This window comes from Hyperoodon ampullatus (assembly GCF_949752795.1).
Source record: "Hyperoodon ampullatus genome assembly, chromosome: 9".
Classification (NCBI taxonomy): Eukaryota; Metazoa; Chordata; class Mammalia; order Artiodactyla; family Ziphiidae; genus Hyperoodon; species Hyperoodon ampullatus.
The window spans coordinates 17,216,321-17,239,733 of record NC_136922.1 but is presented as its reverse complement, the minus strand read 5'-3'; the positions used below and the strand labels follow the sequence as shown (position 1 = coordinate 17,239,733).

The 23,413-nt window shown below is 39.1% G+C and overlaps 1 protein-coding gene across 3 annotated transcripts in view; it reads left to right on the top strand.

Annotated features, from left to right (window-relative positions):
- Positions 1–23,413, top strand: part of VPS41 (VPS41 subunit of HOPS complex) — a gene marked incomplete at its 5' end in the record, with an annotated part of 191,650 nt that overhangs the window by 125,808 nt on the left and 42,429 nt on the right. For all 3 annotated transcript variants that reach the window (XM_079711715.1, XM_079711713.1, XM_079711714.1), the window contains 4 exons: positions 557–623; positions 17,099–17,196; positions 21,013–21,142; positions 22,616–22,731. In XM_079711715.1, coding sequence (XP_079567841.1) covers positions 557–623; positions 17,099–17,196; positions 21,013–21,142; positions 22,616–22,731 — 411 coding nt within the window. The remainder of the gene's footprint in view (positions 1–556; positions 624–17,098; positions 17,197–21,012; positions 21,143–22,615; positions 22,732–23,413) is intronic.

The window sequence follows — 23,413 nt, the reverse complement described above, 5'->3', positions numbered from 1 at the left end:
CGATTTTTAGCCTCCAGGCCATAAAAAAAAAACAGACCAGGGGCCAGGCTGTTGTTTGCCACCCCTGATTTAAATTATATAATACATTGATTTTAATATGCTCAAGAGAAGAAGAGCGTGTGACACTTTTGCAAAGTATTATTTAGCAACAGTGAAATGTTACTAATATGTGATCAGAAACACAAGACCTACTGTGGGTGTTGCCCAGATTAGCCATTGGGCAGTTTTGACTCTGCTTCTGTCAGAGATAGATAGAAGGAATCTGTGAGTAGAGTTGCAGAGAATGGGTCATTGAAACCATATTAAAACTATATTAGTTTCCTTCCTTTCTTTGTCGTCGAATAAAACTTTATTGAAGAATAGTGTTGGAGACTATAAGTAATGGTTGCTATATGTCATTGAAGTTAATTTCTATCACTTAAGTCACAGGGTAGGTTGTGTGCATTCCATCTTCAGTGCTACATGGCCAATTTAGCAAAAGTACCATATGGTGAATGACCTGTGATGAAGAGTTTTCTATCAGATGAATAAAATAACCTGTGAATTTCTTTTCTAGATATGCTCGGTGAAGGAACGGCATGCCAGTGAAATGAGGGACTTGCCGAGCCGATACGTTGAAATAGGTATGCCTTCTGTGGTGTAAACCTTCAGAAGAGAATCCATGTTATGAAGCAAGTCCTAAGGCTATGTTCTTCAGGGCTCATCATTGGTACCTTGATGAAATAGATCAAGAAACTTCTAAGTTTTGAAATTTGGCTGTAGAGACCCTTTATTCTAACTCTATTTCTAATTTTTACACAATAATATTGTAAGTTGGCTTTGAAGTTGAATAACCATGAGCTTGGGTTCTGTTTCTGTTATTTACCACCTGGACTTTGGACAAATTTCTGCGTGCCTCAGTCATTTTCATCTATAAAATACAGAAAAGAATACCTGTCTCACAGGTTGTTCGTCAAAATTCCAAGCCTGCGTGCACAGCTCATAATACATTACTCACACTTGGTATTGTCAGCGTGTGCCTTCTAAATATTTATTTCCCTCATCACTGGTCTGGTCCCAACTGCCATGGTCTTATCTGGATCCCTGCAGCAGCCTCCTAACTGATTCACCTCTTTCCACGGTGAATTACTGTACTCTGGTCCCCCGCACTGCAGTCAAAATACAAGTGAGTTGGTGTCACCACCCTTCAGTCCCTTCCCATTGTTCTCAGGATAAAGATGAGACTCCTTAGCTTGACCATGGGGATCTGCATTGGCCCTCACCTGCCTTTCTAGCTTCAGCTCATAACAAGCTTCTCCTTGGTCTCTGTGCTCCGGTCACACTGGCCTTCTTCCATCTGCCCATGCTGCTGCTTCCCATCTCTCTAGAATGCTCTTCTTGCCTCTTTTTACTTCATGGACCCCTTATCATCTTTAATCACACCTCAGCTCAAGTGTTGCTTTTGTGGGAAGGCCCACCGGTCCTCCCTAAGCAGGTCAGATCCCCCCATGATAGGCAGGTAGCATTTCCCTTTCTAGCCCTTGTTTGAGTTGCAGTGATCGTGTGATTATTCATTGCATTTCTGTCTCTTCCACCGAATATAACCTCCTTGGTTTTTTTTAATAGGATTTACTCTTTTTTATTTATTTATTTATTTGTTTGTTTGTTTATTTATTTAGGGCTGTGTTGGGTCTTTGTTTCCGTGCGAGGGCTTTCTCTAGTCTCTAGCAAGCAGGGGCCACTCTTCATCGCAGTGCATGGGCCTCTCACTGTCGCGCCCTCTCTTGTTGCGGAGCACAGGCTCCAGACCCGCAGGCTCAGTAGTTGTGGCTCACGGGCCTAGTTGCTCTGTGGCACGTGGGATCTTCCCGGACCAGGGCTCGAACCCGTGTCCCCTGCGTTGGCAGGTGGATTCTTAACCACTGCGCCACCAGGGAAGTCCCATGACTGTACTTTCATAAACAGAGAAAGATGGACCCACCAGGCAACTATGGTTGTAGCATTTCAATCTGGGATATTTTATACTTGAAGTCGGAAGTTGGTGGTAGGGTTTTAATAGTTTTGCTGTTCTCTTGTTTGTTTTGCCTTAGAAGGATAAACACATAATCTCATAGTTCGGATTTCTCAGGGTCTGGACGAAATAGGTAAATACAGAATATAATGATACTGAGGAGCTAGATAAGACTGAGAACTAGAAGACAAAGATAATTATTTCAGTAGCTGTATTTTCTGTCCCACCCCTGCCTACCAGAATAAAACCTGAACATCTCAATGCATAGTGTCCTGAGAGGTAAGTGTTAGAAAATTTTAAATACAGATGAGTTTTTAAAATAAATAAATAAATAAAAAGGCAAGACCTCTGGGAACTTTAGGATGTAACAATTGCCAGGAAGGCATAAAAATGCAGCAGTGTCATCTTCTCTCCTTAGTTGGTGTTTATTGCTTGCATACTAGGTATGGGCCATTGTGCTATGGGTATTACCTGCTTTAGTTCACTGTCACAGCAGCCCTTGGAAGGGCAAGTAGTAGGCTTGCTTATTCTATAGATGAAGAAAACTGAGGCTCAGGGTGGTAAACAACCTGTCCAAGGTCTTACTGCTGTGGCATTAAAATTGATAGAATCTGGGCTTCCCTGGTGGCGCAGTGGTTGAGAGTCCGCCTGCCGATGCAGGGGACACGGGTTCGTGCCCTGGTCCAGGAGGATCCCACATGCCGCGGAGCGGCTGGGCCCGTGAGCCATGGCTGCTGAGCCTGCGCATCCAGAGCCTGTGCTCCGCAATGGGAGAGGCCACAACAGTGAGAGGCCCGTGTACCGCAAAAAAAAAAAAAAAAAAAAAAAAAAAAAAAGGATAGAATCTAACCCTGCAGAACAACCAGGCAGGGAGGCCAGGCAGTTTGCCAAATTTCTGTCTGATCTTGATAAGGTTGCTTTACCTCCCTAAGCCAGACTTTCCTCACCTATAAAATGGAGGTGAGGGACTTCCCTGGCCGTCCAGTGGTTCAGACTCCATGCTTCCATTGCAGGGAGTGTGGGTTCGATCCTGGGTCAGGGAACTAAGTTCCCACACACTGTGCAGTGTGGTCAAAACATTTTTTTAAAATAAAAATTTTAAAAAGTAAAATGGAGATAAGACCTACTGTCTCAGAAAGTTGGGAGAATTAGACATGATTCTAAGGTCTGTAACACTGTCCTTGGCACACAGTAGGTGTTCACTGAATCACGGTGGTTATTATCACCGTGCAGACCTCCATCCCAGCTCCCTGACTGCTAACAGCCAGCCCAGTGGTGGCCCTAGAGCCCTGGGATCACATTATTAAAGTGTGTTTTGTCTGTACAACAATTTCCGTGAAATAGACCGTGTGTGAGTACTAACAATATCACATTATGGACATCTTACTACTATGGTTAATGGTTAAGTACCATTTTTTCCCCACTTGAGAGCAAACCTTTAAGAATATAAACCATTTCCACAGCAGGAGGCAAAGTGGTTTAGATAACGAGTCCTTGACTAGAATAAAGGAAAAGAGAAATGTTAGGAGGTCTGGATTACAATTTGCTTTATGACAGTGTAAACCACTGTTCTTTAGTAAATGAGGTGAAAATGACATTGAGATGAAAGAAATATCTGTGGCTGTACATTACGTTTCTTAGAAGCCAGATGTTTATAACTCTTCCTTATAAGTCAGAGTCTCAAAAACAATGCAAAAGTTATTCCTCTCGATAAGATATTCTTGTAAATGAAAGCTAATAATGATAATAAAGATGAAGCTTACTGGCCAATCTCTAATCCATGAAGACATAAGGTTACATAAGGTTTGGGGGATGTCATTTCTTCTTCCAAATTACAGTTTTAAAAGTAGGTTGTGGTCCATGCCTGCTGTACATATTTTAACTTAACTTGGGTCTCTTACTGTCACAGGACTCCTTAACTCTCTGGCACTTTTTACCAAAGTCGTCCATGTTCTTAATGGAATGGGAGCTGATACTATGTTGTTGGGAAATGAAGCCAATACTGGTGTGTCATTTTGGGGGCATCTACCGCCAAGGGCAGATAACTTACATGCAAGGAATTAATGATTGACTCCCTAGTCTTGATTTCATATGGAAGTCTACTTCAAAAAACATAATAATCAAGAGAAAAGCTACATGGGAATCTACATAAAATGACAGAGAGAAGCCAGGAAGAAAGAGAAGGAGAAGAAAATAAGGGACATCTTTTTCACTTTAATTAAGTGGAGTCCATATTGTTAGTTTATTATATGCTGTGGCTCTATTTAGTACATTGTTCTATTTTCAGCCTCTTGATTGACTTGGAAATTGAAGGCCTTTTTGCGTGGTGGAAGAGAGCTGTGAAATTAATGGCTTTCTTAGATCTAAGTATCTCTATCCACCTGTTAGCATTCTCACCCAGACACACAGGTTCCAGCAGTGGGACAGTTCTCCCGTGCCTGTGAGTGACGAGGCTCACCTCTGTGTCTTAAGTCTCAGTAGAAATCAGGACAGTTCAAGGTGTCCTTAAGGATCTAGCTCTGTATGGTTTTCTGTTCTGTTAGAATTCAGTTTGATTCTCTCTAATCTATTAATTCTTTTGTTCTGCATTGAATTTTTTCCACAACATTTTTCTATGAAAATTATTAAACATACAAAAAAGTAAAGAATTTTACAGGATCTATTTACTTGCCTCCTTGATTCCACAGTTAAGATTTTATTATACTTGTTTTATTACATGTCTGTTCCTCTATCCATTTGTCACTCAGTGCTGGAGACTCAAATACTTGTTGGAAGTGGAGTTAATAATTTTTCTCTACCATAAGTAGTGGTAAGAAATCGGAATTACCTGAAGTAAGAAGTATATTTTGTTCATTTTATAACAACTACCACCAGCCACATGCTTAAATACATTACAAGCAGAATTTTATTTAATCTTCACAATGGTCCCAGTGGGTAGGGCTGCTGTCCCATTTTATAGGTGAAGAAGCTGAGGTTTAGAGGGACCAAGTAACCTGCTCAAGATGAGGACATTCAGAAGCAAAGAAGGCAGCATTTGAACACAGATAAGCCTGGTTTCAAAGCTGTTTCTTCTCACTAATGTGCCATGCGTTCATCCGTGCATGCCCTCCGCCTAGCCCCAAGCCCTCACGTGCAGCCAAAGTAACTGATGAGAAGAAAAGCAGCTTGCAGCAGGCACTCAGATACCAACCATGGGGCAGAAATTCTCCAAAGACCATTTCAATATGCAGTGATGATGTCTGCTCCGCTGTTCTTCAAACAGCCAGATGAAATGGACATGCAGTAGATATGTTTTTTTATTTTGGTTCAAGTGAAGTCTCTTGTTTAGAAAAATAGAAATTTTATTTCCCCTTGTTGTATTCTGGGACTGACAGCTCTTCACTGTTTCTGCTCCAAATGCTTAGGGAATCTCTAGAACCTAGTTGCCTTGGATGGCTATCAACGTTGTTTCTAAGGAAAGGAAGTCAAATCCAGATGGTGATGTGATTCCTTCAGCCCTCTTGTGTGCCCTTTCTTAGTGTTTGGCTTAAGTTTAGTTGATGCATCAAGGTAGTTTTGGATTTTTTTGTTGGGGTGGGTGGTTAGGTCTCTGAATGTGTGTATGTATGTGTTTATTTTTAAATTTTATTTTATTGTGGTAAGGACACTTCACATGGGATCTACCCTCTTAACACAACTTTAAGTGTATGTACAGTACACTTTGTGCCCGTTGATTAGCAACTTTCTTTTTCCCCCTCCCCCCCCAGCCTTTACAACCACCTTTACTCTTTGATTCTATGAATTTGACTATTTTAGGTACAATGTTTGTCTTTCTGTGTCTGGCTCATTTCACTGAGCATAACTTCCTCAATGTTCATCCAGATTGTTGCATATTGCAGAATTCTTTTTTGAGGCCAAATAGTATTCCATTTTACATATATAATATATACCACATTTTCTTTATCCATTACTGTGTCGATGGCCATTTAGGTAATTTCTGTATCTTGGCTGCTGTGAATAGCGCTGCAGTGAACATGGGAGTGCTCGTGTCTCTTCAAGATCCTGATTTCAGTTCTGGATAAATACCCAGAAGGGCGTTGCTGGATCATATGGTGGTTCTATCTGAATTTTTTTTTTTTGAGGAAACTCCGCACTCTTTTGCACGGTGGCTGCACATTTTGCATTTCAACCAACAGTGCATAGGGTTTCAACTTCTCCACATCTTCACCAACACTTGTCAGCTTGTCTTTTTTTTTTTGTTTAATAGCCTATTTACAGCTTAAAGTATAACTATTTAGTTTTGAACCTTTTGACCCAGAGGTCTTTGACCATCCCCTTGTCTGTGGTCTAAGCAGTGTGTGGTCAGCTTCTCACAGAGTCACTCTTTATCAGTGCTGCTTCGTGAGTGCTGAAGTTTAGTATCTGAGATAATCACATCCGCTTAGCTTTGTCATAGTGTATGCTGAATATCGATTAGAAAATATAGAATTAAATTGCAGGCTAAACTCATTTTATATAGCTCTGATTTACATGTAATATTGGCTCCTGATTTGAATGTTTGTGTTATTTTGTCCATTAGCTGTTCTCTTCTGTTTCACTGCCATATATTAGGTCTTCTCCTTAACTTGCTGACATAAAGCATTGTAAAGTCACTTTTACTTCAATGCATCTGCTTCATAGCAGTCCCAAGGATGTTAAAATGGGACTTCCAAATGTATTTTCTTAGCTCAGTCGTCATGCTGACAGTGTCCAAATTTCTCAACGTTTATAGACATTATATCTAGTTGATTAAGAAATACTAATATCTGGTTATTCAAGGGTCAGATTCTCTTGGGAATAAGGCACTATCATAAATGGACCTCAATGCTTTTTCATATGTGAATATAAGACAAGGGAAGATAATTGTTCTTATTTATAAATTGCTTGACAAACTTTGTTTGCTTCTTTAAGAATCATAGAAACTAAAATCTATAGGGTATTGCTTTATTTAGCTCCAGTGAAGATACCAAATCCTTCTGGGTCACATTTAGCTAATGGGCATTTTGCAACCAGCAAAGGGAAAACAAGGGCCCCAAATAAAAAAGCAACACAAGTTCTATGTACTGCAGTGCATGGGAAATTCAAGAGAAGGGCGGGGCACCCTGGCTGCATGCAGAACTGGCAGAAAGTGGTCAAGTCCTTCACTTCTGTTCCTGCTAAGGTAGCGCCATTTTCCCCTTAGCACCTCTGTGTTCTGATTTATGTTTTCTAGTGTGACATATCTAGGAAGAGTAAGGTTTCAAATTCTACTTTTGTTTGCCTTCTACTTAAGGGACCTTAGTCAAGTTACTTAACATCACTGAGCTTCAAGTCCCTTTAAAAATGTATATAAGGTATTATGGTGGAAAAAGATGATGTATGTAAAATATTTAACATCCTGCTTGTCAGTATAGCAATGTTCATTAAATAGGAGCTATTATTAATATTACTATTCTATTTCGTTAGAGGGAAAAACAGTGGTTTCTTTTAACAATCAGGAGACGAAAACATTGTGTTTCATAAAGTCAATTGAAAGAGAATGGGGAAAGATATAAATAAGGATTTACTGAATTATTCTGAAGAGGTTAATACATTTCATGATACATTTCATAGTTACAAGTAATAATGAAGACTATGGACTTAAATATCATCTCTTATAGGTCTGAATACAATGATATTAAGTGAGATAACCTAGTTATGAATTATTTGGAGATGGTCTTTTTATACAGAGCCAAATAAAATCTTAACTTTTATTCTTTACAATTTAATATACATTAGTGTTTTTTAAAATCTATTTTAATGAAGTTTTTTTCATGAAATTTTTTTGAATGAACATTTTGTGAAATGTTCCTCTCTCATGTATAACCAGCATTCCTGCCCTTAACAGGCACATCTAGTCATGGTTATTGCCACTGTTCCCACTCCCATCTCCATCCCTCTGGGAATAAATTTTCCTGCTTTGTATTCTTTCTTGCTTTACACCTGTTTCCATTCTTGCATAGCACATGGTATTTTAATTATTTCTTTAGCTTCTAGACTCACAATCTCTTTTAAGTCAGAGGCAAACTCTTCGTCTTCCTGATGCTTCTGGAAGAGTGTCTTCTGCCTAATTGGTGCTCAGTAATTCTTTATTAAGTTGTTGATAACTCTCAGAGATGTAAGACCCAAGGTACAAGAAAACTCTGTCTTACTCACTTTTATTTCAATCACATGCCAATCATTCAGAAACTTAGAGCATGTATGCTATGGATGGCCCAACAATATTTATGCATTTGTGACTGTAATCCCAGCCCTGGCTTATATCAAGTTGGTGTCTAACCCTGATATGTTAACATTTTGTGCTTGGAGGATTCCGAGAAGATGGTGGTAGCGGCCACATAACTGTTCCATCCTCCTGAGTCCTCAGGAACAACTAGATCACGCAACCAAAAACCCATAGACAACACTTACAGCAAGGTAGCCCTAGGAACCCCAAGATACGAGCAAATGGCAAAATCTACCAATAGCCATGGGACCCGCTATGGTTCCAGAGGGAGCAAGGGGGCTTCTAATGCACTTGAGATCAGATTTCCCAGACAATCTGCAGGTGTTTTCTGGAAGAGACCCAGGCTGCTCTGAGATGGGTGGGTGCAGGGCTGCAGTTAGGGTGAGGGGCTCGGGCAGCCCAGCAGCCCCTGGGAACTCTTACCGTTGAGTGGCCAGCGTTTCCTGCCAGGGCCGGGCTCACGCAGGAGAATAAATCCTGAGCAGTATGGGCATGATAGAAACAAAGAGACGGTCCAGATAAAAGTGGGGAGGGGACAGGGCCAGGAAATCTCAGAAAGCAGGGGACCAGATTTTTAAATCTATGTGAAAACTATGAATGAGGGAATCCTTGGAGGTTAGAAGAGTTATCTCAGTTCCTCCCTCTTCCCAAGAGATCAGTGGCTGATTTCACCTAGAAACAAGTGCAGAAAAGTACCAAGGTCAAATCCCATGCTAAGGTTTAAGAAAAAGCGAATAAGGAGCAGAATGACATCCTTGGCCATGAAAGCACGCCAGACAGAAACACCCACAAAATACATCATGACTGTAATTTACTGTTTCAGAACAAGCTACAGGATAGTTTAAAGAAGTGATGGGGGCTTCCCTGGTGGTGCAGTGGTTAAAGATCTGCCTGCCAGTGCAGGGGACATGGGTTCGATCCCTGGTCTGGGAAGATCGCACATGCCACGGAACAACTAAGCCCGTGCACCGCAACTACTGAGCCTGCGCGCTAGAGCCTGTGAGCCACAACTACTGAGCCCACGAGCCACAACTACTGAGCCCACGTGCCACAACTACTGAAGCCCATGCGCCTAGATCCTGTGCTTCACAACAAAAGAAGCCACCCCAATGAAAAGCCTGCACACCGCAATGAAGAGTAGCCCCTGCTCACCGCAACTAGAGAAAGCTTGCGTGCAGCAACAAAGACCCAATGCAGCCAAAAATAAATTTTAAAAAAAGTGATGGAAGGCATGAAAGAACAATAAAAATCAGAACTAAAAAAATTTCAAACGAGGTGACAGAACTCAGGAAATATTTATAAATAAAAGATTATTTCAGAATGAAGGTTAAACTGGAAGGAAACACAGGAGCAAATGGACACAAAGACAATGCTGTAAGAAGAGAAATAGAAAAGGAAAAAAATTTTCATCACAAATAAGGGGAAAAAAAGATTTATGATTAAATGACAAATACTGAGGCAAAGATAATTCAGCCTACAAGTAAGAGTCATGGAAAACAAAACAAGGGAATGGAATAAATACCAAAAACAGTAATTCAAGAAATATTTCCTGAAACTACAGAGAAACAAAACTAGGAACTATAAATTAAAATAGTACAGTTGTGTATCTGAAAATTATGACCCACGATGAACATTTTCAAGATATATTTGAGTAAAATTACTGGACTTTAAAGACAAAAAACATTGGGGGGCATCTGGACCTGCACTGTCCAATATGGTAACTACTCGCCACTTATAGCTGTTAAGCGCTTGAAATATGGCAGGTGCGGGCTGAGATACGCTGCATCTAGGATTCCAAAGACTTAGTATGAAAATAAAAAGTAAATTATCTCATTAATAATCCTTTATGTTGTTAAATGTTGCAATGACCATATTCTGGACATGTTGCATTAAATAAAATACTTCTTAAATTTCACCTCTTTTTACTCTTTAATATGGCCACTAGAAAACTTTAATGTTATGTTTTTGGCTTGTGTTAATATTTTGTTGGACAGCACTGATCAAGAACTCAAGCCTCTCTTCTAGATCAGAGCTTTGTACACAATTGTCCTCTTTCTGGATCCAAAGAACTTCCTTGAATAAAATTTTTATGTGAATAGTCCCTCTGAAACTTTCTTTCTGTTTCTCTCTTATTCTGCATAGAATCTCTTTTTTCCTTGAATTATTTCTTCTGGCATGTCTAGGAATACTTTATTCTCCTAAATAAACCAGAGCACTGCAGGCCTTTCATCCCCATCAGGATGAAGGCTGTGTTGCAGCTGTAATGTGCATCTTTGCTTACCTCCATCACAATCCCAGGGACCCCAGAGCACTTCCTGAGGGCCCCAGAGCCATTGACTCACTTTCAGAACTCTTTGATCTGAAGAATAGCTACTGCCTTTTGTGGCTCCCTCTAGAAATTCTGCATTTTTCTCTCCTCTCCGCCCCATTGCCCCCCAACTTTTGCTTTCTATTTTGTTTTAGTGCTTTCCAACATAATTTGTCTTTTTCTTTATGAGTTATCTTTTCCAGATAATGGAAAGATGAGCTTCCATGGTATGAGACCTATAAACCACCTGTATTCAAACTGGTTTTCCTTAGGAAAAATTTTTTCATTAGTTATTAAAAATCATTGTCATGTGGAGAAAAATAGAATTTTAGAGAAAATAAACAGAAACTTCGATTGTTCCAGTAAAATTTTGAAGTAGAAAGGCAGTAATTACTTAAAGATATTTTATAAAGCTGGTCCATAAAATTTTACATACTTTATGTATCTTCCAGAAGAATAAATACTACCGTTCAGCGTTTTTTCCTCTAAATCTGTTCATTATTATCTGTTCATTAAGAATAGTCCTTACACTTTCCTGTTCATTCTTTTTTTTAAATTTAACTTAATTTAGTTTAATTTTATTTTATTCATTATTATTTTTTTGCGGTACGCGGGCCTCTCACTGTTGTGGCCTCTCCCATTGCGGAGCACAGGCTCTGGACACGCAGGCTCAGTGGCCATGGCTCCCGGGCCCAGCCGCTCCGTGGCATGTGGGATCTTCCCGGACCGGGGCACGAACCCATGTCCCCTGCATCGGCAGGCAGACTCTCAACCACTGCGCTACCAGGGAAGCCCTGTTTCTAGATTTTTTGATGATGGCCATTCTGACCAGCGTGAGATGATATCTCATTGTAGTTTTGATTTGCATTTCTCTAATGATTAATGATGTTGAGCATTCTTTCATGTGTTTGTTGGCAATCTGTATATCTTCTTTGGAGAAATGTCTATTTAGGTCTTCTGCCCATTTTTGGATTGGGTTGTTTGTTTTTTTGTTATTGAGCTGCATGAGCTGCTTGTAAATTTTGGAGATTAATCCTTTGTCAGTTGCTTCATTTGCAAATATCTCCCATTCTGAGGGTCGTCTTTTGGTCTTGTTTATGGTTTTCTTTGCTGTGCAAAAGTTTTTAAGTTTCATTAGGTTCCATTTGTTTACTTTTGTTTTTATTTCCATTTCTCTAGGAGGTGGGTCAAAAAGGATCTTGCTGTGATTTATGTCATAGAGTGTTCTGCCTATGTTTTCCTCTAAGAGTTTGATAGTTTCTGGCCTTACATTTAGGTCTTTAATCCAGTTTGAGCTTATTTTTGTGTATGTTGTTAGGGAGTGTTCTAATCTCATACTTATACATGTACCTGTCCAGTTTTCCCAGCACCACTTATTGAAGAGGCTCTCTTTTCTCCACTGTATATTCTTGCCTCCTTTATCAAAGATAAGGTGACCATATGTGTGTGGGTTTATCTCTAGGCTTTTTATCCTGTTCCATTAATCTATATTTCTGTTTTAGTGCCAGTACCATACTGTCTTGATTACTGTAGCTTTGTAGTATAGTCTGAAGTCAGGGAGCCTGATTCCTCCAGCTCCATTTTTCGTTCTCAAGATTGCTTTGGCTATTTGGGGTCTTTTGTGTTTCCATACAAATTGTGAAATTTTTTGTTCTAGTTCTGTGAAAAATGCCAGTGGTAGTTTGATAGGGATTGCATTGAATCTGTAGATTGCTTTGGGTAGTAGAATCATTTTCACAATGTTGATTCTTCCAATCCAAGAACATGATATATCTCTCCATCTATTTGTATCATCTTTAATTTCTTTCCAGTGTCTTATAATTTTCTGCATACAGGTCTTTTGTCTCCTTAGGTAGGTTTATTCCTAGATACTTTATTCTTTTTGTTGCAGTGGTACATGGGAGTGTTTTCTTAATTTCACTTTCAGATTTTTCATCATTAGTGTATAGGAATGCTAGAGATTTCTGTGCATTAATTTTGTATACTGCTACTTTACCAAATTCATTGATTAGCTCTAGTAGTTTTCTGGTAGCATCTTTGGGATTCTCTATGTATAGTATCATGTCATCTGCAAACAGTGACAGCTTTACTTCTTTTCCGATTTGGATTCCTTTTATGTCTTTTTCTTCTCTGATTGCTGTGGCTAAAACTTCCAAAACTATGTTGAATAAGAGTGGTGAGAGTGGACAACCTTGTCTTGTTCCTGATCTTAGTGGAAATGGTTTCAGTTTTTCACCATTGAGAACGATGTTGGCTGTGGGTTTGTCCTATCAATTACAGGAAAAGATCTGTAAACAATACAAACATATGGAGGCTAAACAATACACTACTTAATAACAAAGTGATCATTGAAGAAATCAAAGAGGAAATCAAAAAATACCTAGAAACAAATGACAATGTAGACACAACGACCGAAAATCTATGGGATGCAGCAAAAGCAGTTCTAAGAGGGAAGTTTATAGCAATACAATCCTACTTTAAGAAACAGGAAACATGTCAGATAAACAACCTAACCTTGCACCTAAAGCAATTAGAGAAAGAAGAACAAAAAAAACCCAAAGTTAGCAGAAGAAATCATAAACATCAAATCAGAAATAAATGAAAAAGATATGAAGGAAATGATAGCAAAGATTAATAAAACTAAAAGCTGGTTCTTTGAGAAGATAAACAAAATTGATAAACCATTAGCCAGACTCATCAAGAAAAAAAGGGAGAAGACTCAAATCAATAGAACTAGAAATGAAGTAACAACTGACACTGCAGAAATACAAAAGAGCATGAGAGATTACTACAAGCAACTCTATGTCAATAAAATGGACAACCTGGAAGAAATGGACAAATTCTTAGAAATGTACAACCTACCAAGACTGAACCAGGAAGAAATAGAAAATATGAACAGACCAATCACAAGCACTGAAATTGAGACTGTGATTAAAAATCTTCCAAGAAACAAAAGCCCAGGACCAGATGGCTTCACAGGCGAATTCTATCAAACATTTAGAGAAGAGCTAATACCTGTTCTTCTTAAACTCTTCCAAAATATAGCAGAGGGAGGAATACTCCCAAACTCATTCTACGAGGCCACCGTCACCTTGATACCAAAACCAGACAAGGATGTCCCAAAGAAAGAAAACTACAGGCCAATATCACTGATGAACATAGATGCAAAATTCCTCAACAAAATACTAGCAAACAGAATCCAACAGCACATTAAAAGGATCATACACCATGATCAAGTGGGGTTTATTCCAGGAATGCAAGGATTCTTCAATATATGCAAATCAATCAACGTGATACACCATATGAACAAATTGAAGGAGAAAACCCATATGATCATCTCAATAGATGCAGAGAAAGCTTTCGACAAAATTCAACACCCATTTATGATAAAAACCCTGCAGAAAGTAGGCATAGAGGGAACTTTCCTTAACTTTCCTGTTCATTCTGACACCACTGTCTCCAACCAGCCCTTCATGGATTCAGCCTTAATATAAAGAATACACTAAATCATGATAGATCTTAAAACAATACTGTTTTGTTGCATTAGTAAGTAGTAATGGAAAAACAGAACCCTGAAATGTTATTCATTCTGAAATGTCTTTTTTTTTTTTTTTTAATGCGGAGTAGCTGTAGACATTTTCCTAAACTAGGACCTCATACCAGGAAATGAGTCCTCTTTTTTACATGATATCATTACTAATGGGTATTAATGGAGATGAATTTCTAAGTGGTAGACTATTCAAAGGTAAGAAAAGCAGCCATTATTTTAGAACACTTTATTTGTGACTCAAAGGGTGCGACTATAATTGCAATTTTGTTTTCCATAAGAAGATTGCTGTTGATATGAAATCATTTTAATAAAATGAGAAGAATTATCTAATTGCAGCTGTATCTGAATGGTGATAACTTGCTTAACTGTGCCCCTGGAAATCTTGACAACACTATTTTTATATAATACCACATCTTTTCTTCGTAAGTAACATTTTTTTGTTTGTAATTTAGTCACTTCATGTCATTTCTACCTAAATTATTACCTATTTTCAATTAGTAAAGTGGTAGGATTTAGTACTTAACAAATAAGCATTTTGTTATAGTATCTGGAATTGAGAAGGAAATATCTGCTTCTTCACATCTGTCCTTATTTTCTTTAAGAACTCATTAGATTTCCTATTATGTTCTTAATTAAAGAACAGGAAGTTTTCTGTGTTATTAATGCAAGCTCTCAAGGACAGAAATCAGGATGTAGAGGAGGAAAGATTTGGGTAGAATTGTTTTCTAGTTTCTCTGATCTGTATCTTACGGCTCATTCATATAAACCAAAGCCTTGATGTGGATTTGGTTAACTTTAGGAGGGATACTATATGATGCTCCTTGTCAGTGAGCCTAGGCAGCCCCTTTGGCGTCTCAAATGGGGAGAATACCTCGTTCACCCACCATTTCTTAGATGATGCTCTCCCTTGGGTGCCTATGGCAGACAAGCCCATCAGAGGCTCCATGTGATTCCCACGAAAGTCTCTGTAGCATCTTTGATTGCTCTTCATCCAAGTTGCTGTATGCGTAGCATTTCAACGATGGAATGCGATTTAGTAAAAATACACAAGTCCGTCTCTACCAAAGAGTTTATGCAACCTCAGGAGTGCTGGCATCCAAAACCTCCTGTTAACAGGCCTGTATGTCTTCATGAATGTGAAACTGTCACCTCTTTGATCAGTAGGTCATGTGTGGCCCACACTGTTCAAGAGCATCTGCACATTCCAATCCTCCTGACTCCTCCCCCTCCCCCCTGCCCACCCCCCTACATTCATAGGTAGCACTGGGGAAGCTTCTCCAGAACCTTCTGTGCCTGGCTACACGCTGCACGTGCTCATCTCTGAACACGTGGTTGTGGGAAGTTCTCTACGCATGTGCTTCATGAGAATATTGATCACATCACCACTTTACCAAAAATTATTTTCAAGTGCCTAGATAAGAATAGTCAGTTCAGGTTCAGCGGGTGAGAAAACAAGTCTTCGTGGCAGAGCTGGCACCATTTGGACTCCCATTGTATGGCTCTGTCCAGGGCACCCTGACCACCTATGCGATCCCACCCAGGACAAAGCTTAAGAAATGTTATCCTTTTTAATATTTATGTTGTTAACTACTTAGTGTTTTTTTGATTATCCTCAGTCTCATTTTGGTGTGAAAATAAAATTTTGAAGACAGGTAAATAAGGAGCAGGCGTTAAAGATCAGCAGAGTCAAGTAACACTAAGTGATTTATGAGGAGGATGGAGAGGAGGAAGAAGAAAAATTCAGTACCGCCTCAGTTTACGTGTTATGGGTTTTATTTCTATTCTGATACCTTTATTTATACATGGGAAAAGTCATACCCACAGAAATTAAAATGAATTATCCAAGTTCAGTGTAATTGCAGTTATGACCCAGATTTCCTAACTTCCCTTTCAATATTGTTTCCAATATGCTACACTGACTTCCCCTGCTTTGGAAAAGATGGTCATTTTATCATAAAAGTTAACTCAACCTGAAGTTAATACCACAGAACTGTGGAGAACTGAATCAAGAAACTCTTAGAAAAAGTGGTGGGTTCAAATGAGAGTTTACTGTCAAATGAATCTGTAAGTGCCATGTATGATTCCTGGAAGAGTCTTTTTCCGGCACTAATATTGTATCAGTTGGCTTTGCTGCATAACAAACCATCCCAAAGCTTAGTTGCTTAAAACAACAGTTATTTATTATAAATATTATAACAGCTAGTCATTAGAATCATACTGTAGCAATATTTGTACTTCTACCATTGAGCCTTCTATAAGATCTTTGAGGTCCATTGTAATTAAATCTATATACCTCTTAGGTGATGCAATAGAAGAAATAGAACTTCTTCTACGTTTTAATGACTATCTTTTTAAAGGAAAGAGAAATTTCTTATTTTCTCTGACCTTTATTTCACTGAAGAATTAATGGAGTTTCCTCATAATGTAATGTGTATTTATACTTTTTTCTTTTAAGTCTAGATATAATGTTTATTAAATGTTAAAAAAGGAGTTATAGTTTCATAATTACAAATAGCATTTCTTGTGGCCATGATACCACTGTAATGCCCTAATTGTGAAAGATTGAAATTTATGTTCAAATTATTTAAAAAGTATTTTTGTCATTAGTAATATTTTTAAATTATTTAAAATATTTTTTAATATTTAAAAGTATTGTTATCGATAATTGTTTACATTGGGTTTTATGGATTTTAAAGTGTCTTCATGGAATTTAACTCTGTCATTTTTAAACTAGATAGTGTCCCTCTTCACCATTCATGCTGCTGTTATTGTCGAGTTTGCTTTTTATTTGTAATAGAAATTTTCAAGCGTAAGTTTCCAGATAGTCTTTTGGGCTACTGATTATTGTCCAGAAAGTATGTTTATCTCTGCCCCCTTTTTGTTAGATTTCTAAAATGAGTCCATCCTGCGTTCGTAGTCGACGTGTCCTTTCCTTTGCGTGCTACTTTTTGCTGCTAACGGTGAATCTTCTCTCCCTTTTGTTTGCAGTGTCGCAGTTTGAAACTGAATTCTATGTCAGTGGCCTGGCGCCTCTCTGTGATCAGCTTGTTGTACTTTCCTATGTAAAGGAGGTTTCCGAAAAAACGGTAATTTTTTTTCACCCCAAATACAGTAGGGTGGGTTCATTTGTAGCATTTTTACCCAGATGAAGTTGCCCATGAAAGAACTTAGCTCGTCTGAGCAGAACTTCCTGACCTATAAAACAACGTCAGCAGAGATTACCCTGCAGGCTTAATGTATTTACGTTTCAGAAGCTCCACTCATTGGTTGCCTTGTTCCTTTTGCCAAGCAAAGGGGAGTCTTTTTTTTTTTTTGCCTTCTCTTTTTTCCATCTCTCTTGGTATTTCAGTTGAAAGGAATGAAGGATTCCTCTTGCCAAAAGGCCAAGAAACTAAACTGACACTGTGCATTAGCAGAAATGACAGCAATGAAGTTGATCTGTAGCATCAGCAGGGGTCCCTGCACTCAGAGTGAATTACAGAGAGGGTGGTCCATTATTTCCTGCGATCCAGATATATTTGTTTATTTCCCAGTGGCCCAGTGATTCTGAGCTTGATTCTTGCTTTGAAATTAGATTGTTGCTAAGTCTCGGTTATCACTGCAAATGACGGTATGAAATGTACGGCTCATAGGAAGCAGCAGAGAACCTGCATTTCATTTTACATGATTTTGGAATGAAGCCTGTTATAGGGTCCAATGGAGGGGCCTGCATACTGAGTCTTTCTTTGAAGCCTAGGTCGGCCCCATTCTCAGTTTGTCTTTATTGTCAGAGTCCAGAGTTCCTGTCAGGAAGGGGCCAGGGGTGGCTTCAAGGCATAAACAAGGAGTTTATTGTAAAGGATTTTCTTTGGGATGCTGTGAAAAGAAATGCAATTGATTGTCTAGCCCTTTACAGTGAGTGGGTTCTCCTTGTCTGTACGCTCTCTCTCTCTTTTTTGTTTTTTCCTTTTCAAATAGCAAGGAATAAAATGGAGAGAAAAACCCTGGGAGTCCCGGTTTTGAAGTGGTAGCTGCTCTCCAACATTCCTCTGAGCGAGCTCTTACATCAGGAAGCCATCGCTATAGTAACCTGGAGCTCTGGGTGCCCATGTTGCTAGGCAATGGGATGCAGTAGACTTTAGTGAACACTCAAACCTGCTAAAATCAATAGGGCTGGCTTCCAGCCCTGTGCAGGACATCAGTTTATTATTATTTTATTTATTTATTTTTTTGAAAATAAAGAAAAGCATTGGCTCCGGAGGGAGTAAATACGGTGCTTTTTGATGAGGAATGTGGGGAGCATTCAGGATGTGATTGAAAGACATAAGGAAAGAGGCAGTAAAATGACAAAGGGAAGGCCTAATAAATGGTTGACCAAAGAAAGAAAGAAGGGAAGGAAACCTTTGTTAATAAGAGAGAGTATTGGAAAGGAGTAAAAACCAAGAAAAGCCAACCTCAAAGAGCAAATTAGAAGATGGAATTTTTTCAGAGGAAGAAGTGAGGGTCTTGGAGGTGCTTTAAAAATGTGTGTGTCAGTGTATATAACTCTTCATTTTCTCTAACACCAAAGGACACTTGAAATCCTTAAATACAGAAAGAACTGATCAAATTAAGGCAGAAGGAATAAAGAAGCAAGCTTGGGGCCAACCACGCCCCCCTTTTCTTTTTCACATCAAAAAGTTTAACTGCAACAGTAAACAGAATTCATTTTTATATCAATCGTAAAGTTATCCCAGCATATTTTCCTCATTACACCTTTTACATGTGTGCCTGTTCCCACACAGTTGCAGTGATAGTTACAAGCTCTTCTGTGTGGCCATAATTCTAGGAGCATCGTTCCAGTCTCTCTGCATATGGCTGTGCAGTCTCCCGTCATCTTTCTGGTGGTTGTGAACTGTTTCATCTGGTTGATATAACCTAATTTCTGAAGCTGTTCCCTTAATGTTTTGTTTTTCTTCCATTCATTAATAAAGCACGTGTGTTAAGAATGGTGCTCAGCGTGGAGTATCAACGATCAACAAGACCAAATTCCTGCTCCTAGGCAGTTCATGCATAAGCAGGGCTGTTAGACCAGTGAACAAAAGTTGTAAAATAATGATAAGATGGATTTCTCATCCATCACCTTGCTGATGGATTCCTTACACATATGAAGGAGCTATTTATATGGTCTAGCAAAGTGATTTTCTTTTAACATTATTTGGTTCAATTTTTTTTTCTATTTTGCTATTCTAATTTTGATTTTTTTTGTCATTGTTATAGCTGTTAATTTTTTAAATAGTCAAATTTTTCAGTTTTTTCTTTTTGTTGTTTTAAAAGCAAGATATTTGTCCTTTCTCCACAGATGTGATAAATTATCCTGTATGTTCACTGGGGTTTTTTCCTCTAATAGTGGATCTTTCATAATTGCTTTTTATTTTGGACTGTTTTAAATATATGAGATGCAAAGCTGATGTAATCGCTTCTCAGTTAACCTAACAAAATTGATCAAAGGAATCTTCGAGGCTTACTGTTTTACTGGGGAGCCGTGGAGAGTTGGGAGTAGTTCTGGATTTCTTTCATTCTGTTCCTTTCATCTGTGTTCTCTATACCAGTGTCACACTGCTTTAGGTCTTACTGCTTTAGGTCTTGCTGCTTTGGAAAATAGTCAAGTGTATCTTTCATGCCTCTGTGCTGAATATTCAAAGAGCTTGAGTTTTATAGTAAAACAAACTTGATTTCAAATCCATAGTCCCAGTTTTCCCACAAATCCCAGTCTCACTGTTTACTTATATAAGTCTGACCTCAGTTCCCTCATCTGCAAAATTAGGAAGAACAATACTTACTGAAGGGTGACTTAAGGACTCAGCGAGAAGAATCTGTGGACAGTCACTTATTAGGCTAGTGAAATTGTCATAGGCCCTCAATAAAGCATCTTTTCCCTTTCTATCTTGATCTAGAACGGCAGTGTCCAAAACTAGTAATTAAGCTATGTGCCTATCCAAGTTGAAATTAATGAAAATGAAATAAAATTTAAAACTCAGTTTCTCAGGCACAGTCATCCCATTTCAGGTGTTTGATGGCCACTCGTGACTCATGTCTACCACGCTGGGCAGTGCAGGCACAGAACATCTACATCATCTCAGCAAGTTCTGCTGTAGACGTAACTCTTAGTCTCTGGCTTCTCAGCATCCCCAGTGAAAGGACTAGTAGTGGCAGTGGTCTGGATCGTGGAGCAGTTTATAATGTAATTTTCACTCTGTCTCATATTTGTGAGGAAGATGTAACAGAGTTATCTAAGGATGTGGTAGCCGTCCCTTGGAGTTGAAAGGGCTGCAGTGGTAGACCGTGGACATAGTACAGTGGTACCTGTCCTGTGTATCTCATCCAAGAGGTCAAAATAAACCACTGCTATGAGGCCGTCCATGGCAGGTGGTGAGAAGGGCTTACACCTGCCGAATTTACAAAACCAAAGCACTTAATTATGGCTACCTAGAATTAATTTGTATCATTTTTTAAAAAATATGCTGTGACACTTGGCCACTTAGTATCCATGTGATCTTGCACAAGGCACTACTTTTTTTTTTTTAATTAATTTATTTATTTTTGGCTGCGCTGGGTCTTCGTTGCTGCGTGCGGGCTTTTCTCTAGTTGCAGCGAGCGGGGGCTACTCATTGCGGTGGCTTCTCTTGTTGCAGAGCACGGGCTTCGGTAGTTGTGGCACACAGGCTCAGTAGTTGTGGCTCGTGGGCTCTAGAGCGCAGGCTCAGTAGTTGTAGCACACGGGCTTAGTTGCTCCGTGGTATGTGGATCTTCCCAGACCAGGGACCGAACCCGTGTCCCCTGCATTGGCAGGCGGATTCTTAACCACTGCACCACCAGGGAAGTCCCTAATTTGTATCATTTATAGAAATGTAATTCAAATGAGGCTTTCTTTTTCCCCTTAGGAAAGAGAATACTGCGCCAGGCCCAGACTGGATATCATCCAGCCACTTTCCGAGACTTGTGAAGAGATCTCTTCTGATGCTCTGACTGTGAGAGGCTTTCAGGAAAATGAATGTAGAGATTATCACTTAGGTGAGAGACATCAAGGATCTGACTCACGTTATTTCTTATATTTATGTTTTTTCCCCTCCACTTGAGTAGCACAACCAGGAATTTAAATTAAGGTGCTGAAAGGCTCTTAGAGCCTATCTGGGCAGGCCTTTTATGTTGCAAATGAAGGCGTCAAGGCCCAGAGAAGCTGTAGAACTTGCTTGAGTTCCCACAGCAGAAGGGAGGGGTAGAGATGAGGCCAGGACCAAGGTGAGGAGGCTTTGTGGCCTTTGTTCTTGTATTTGGTCTCCTGTCCTAACTATTTCATGTGACACCTGACTTACACTGATGTCAAGCAGCATGGTTCTCTAGTTGGCGTGTCACTCCCAACTTTATATCCCTAGAAGGTGTACTCTGGGTTGCCAGAGAAATTTTTTGACCGAATGCTCAGAGCTTGAGAGAGCGCCTGGTACATACTAGGCTTTCACTGAGTATTTGTTGAGTGGATGCATGAATGCACTTAGTCACTGCTTGGAAATAAAGGGAGAACCATTGCTTTGTAGTCATACCAGTGGCCTCTGGGTTTTGGTGTCATCATATCCTTGAAAAATACATTGATGAAAAAATAGAACAGCTTTGGCTGTTGAGAAATTCTTTCCTGCTTTAAAAACAATAGACACATTTTGAGAATATTTTCAGTTCTCATTTTGGTCAATGAAGAAATATGCTATATCTGTTAGAGCTTTCTTATATGAAGCCCTTGATCAGCTGAGAAATGGGAGTGTATATTCTGGACTTAGCAAAAAGCAAATGTGATTCACAAGTGAAAGCATCCAGTTGAAGTATTTTTTGCTCAGAGCAAACTCTGCTGCACATTTAGAAACCCTTCAGAACAGGTTTTATAATTGAATTCTTCAGGAAACCCTTACCATCGGCATTGTGCACAACATGCTGAAATGATAGATGATGTCTCCAGGGCTTGGGGCATCTGTCATTTATGCTTTAGATGGCCTTGACCTTGAAGAGGAGGAAACATTTATCGCCAACTGTGGGGTGTAATTGTTCTGTAAAAATAGAACTGTGCTGTAGATGGCCATCAATAAAGTTTATATACAGTAGATAAATTATATACAATAGACATGGAGAATTTTGAGCGCTATCTTTCAGCTGAGGTCAGAACGTTAATATATGAAACAGAATTTTTAAGCCTACCTTATTTTTTTCAAGTTTTTTTGGTACCTCCTCCCTCCTTCCCTCCCTCCTTCCTCCTTCCCTTCCTTCTTTTTTCATTCAAATCATTTTATGTGTAAATATTTTTTAAAGCACTGGAATAGACTCTATCATCCTCTACCCTGTCTCCCACCCCTACCTTCAAACACAGCCAAACACATTTATTCCAAAGGTAAGAGAGTTTTCTGTTCGCTTATAAGTTGGGTAGCCTAACCCTGTCCCCTCCAAACCACTGCCAAGGTTTCTACTGTTGAGTCCCCCAACTTGTTGCTCTCTTATCTCTAGAATACTCGGAAGGGGAGTCACTCTTCTACATTGTGAGTCCAAGAGATGTTGTCGTAGCCAAGGAACGAGACCAAGATGACCACATCGACTGGCTCCTTGAAAAGAAGAAATATGAAGTAGTTTTGCTTTTACTTCAAAGTATTGACACGTCGGTAACAGAGAGGGGCTAAAAGGGCTTTGTAATAAATCTTTCACGTAGGTGAATTAGAATGTTCTAAGCTAGTAATATGTAGGAGGCCAATAACTTTCCGATACTCTTTTCGCAAGTTAGGGGGAATAAAGACTGCAAGGAGGTCGACTGGCCTTACTGTTCAGTGGAAGAGGCATTGGTGATGGAGGGAGGGGTGGGTTCGATCCAGCCTACTGATAAGTTTATTTGGTGGTCTTTCAAGAAAAATAAAATAAAGCTAGTATTTCAGAATCATCCATTTGGATATTTTAGTGAAATCATTTATTTTGTGCTTATATCATGTGTAAAAAGTAAAGCTATCAAACTGTACTCAGGAGGGTTTGAACTACCTGTTCAGATGGAATGATATCCATGTCATTAGTCTTGGTTCAGACTAATTTGAGTAGATAATGCCCCATCATGGCTTTTTTTAAAAAAGGAAAACATTTTAAAGTTTTATTGCTGCAAAGGTATTATTGTGTTGGTTTAGTTAGAGAAACTCTCTGGATAGTCTTATATGCTAATCAGCCAAAAACAAAAAATAGTCCACTTATTTGGTGCTTTAAGTTTGTAACCACCTGAAAGGATTTGGAAAAAAAAAGTTTTTATTTTATAAACTCTTTGGAGTC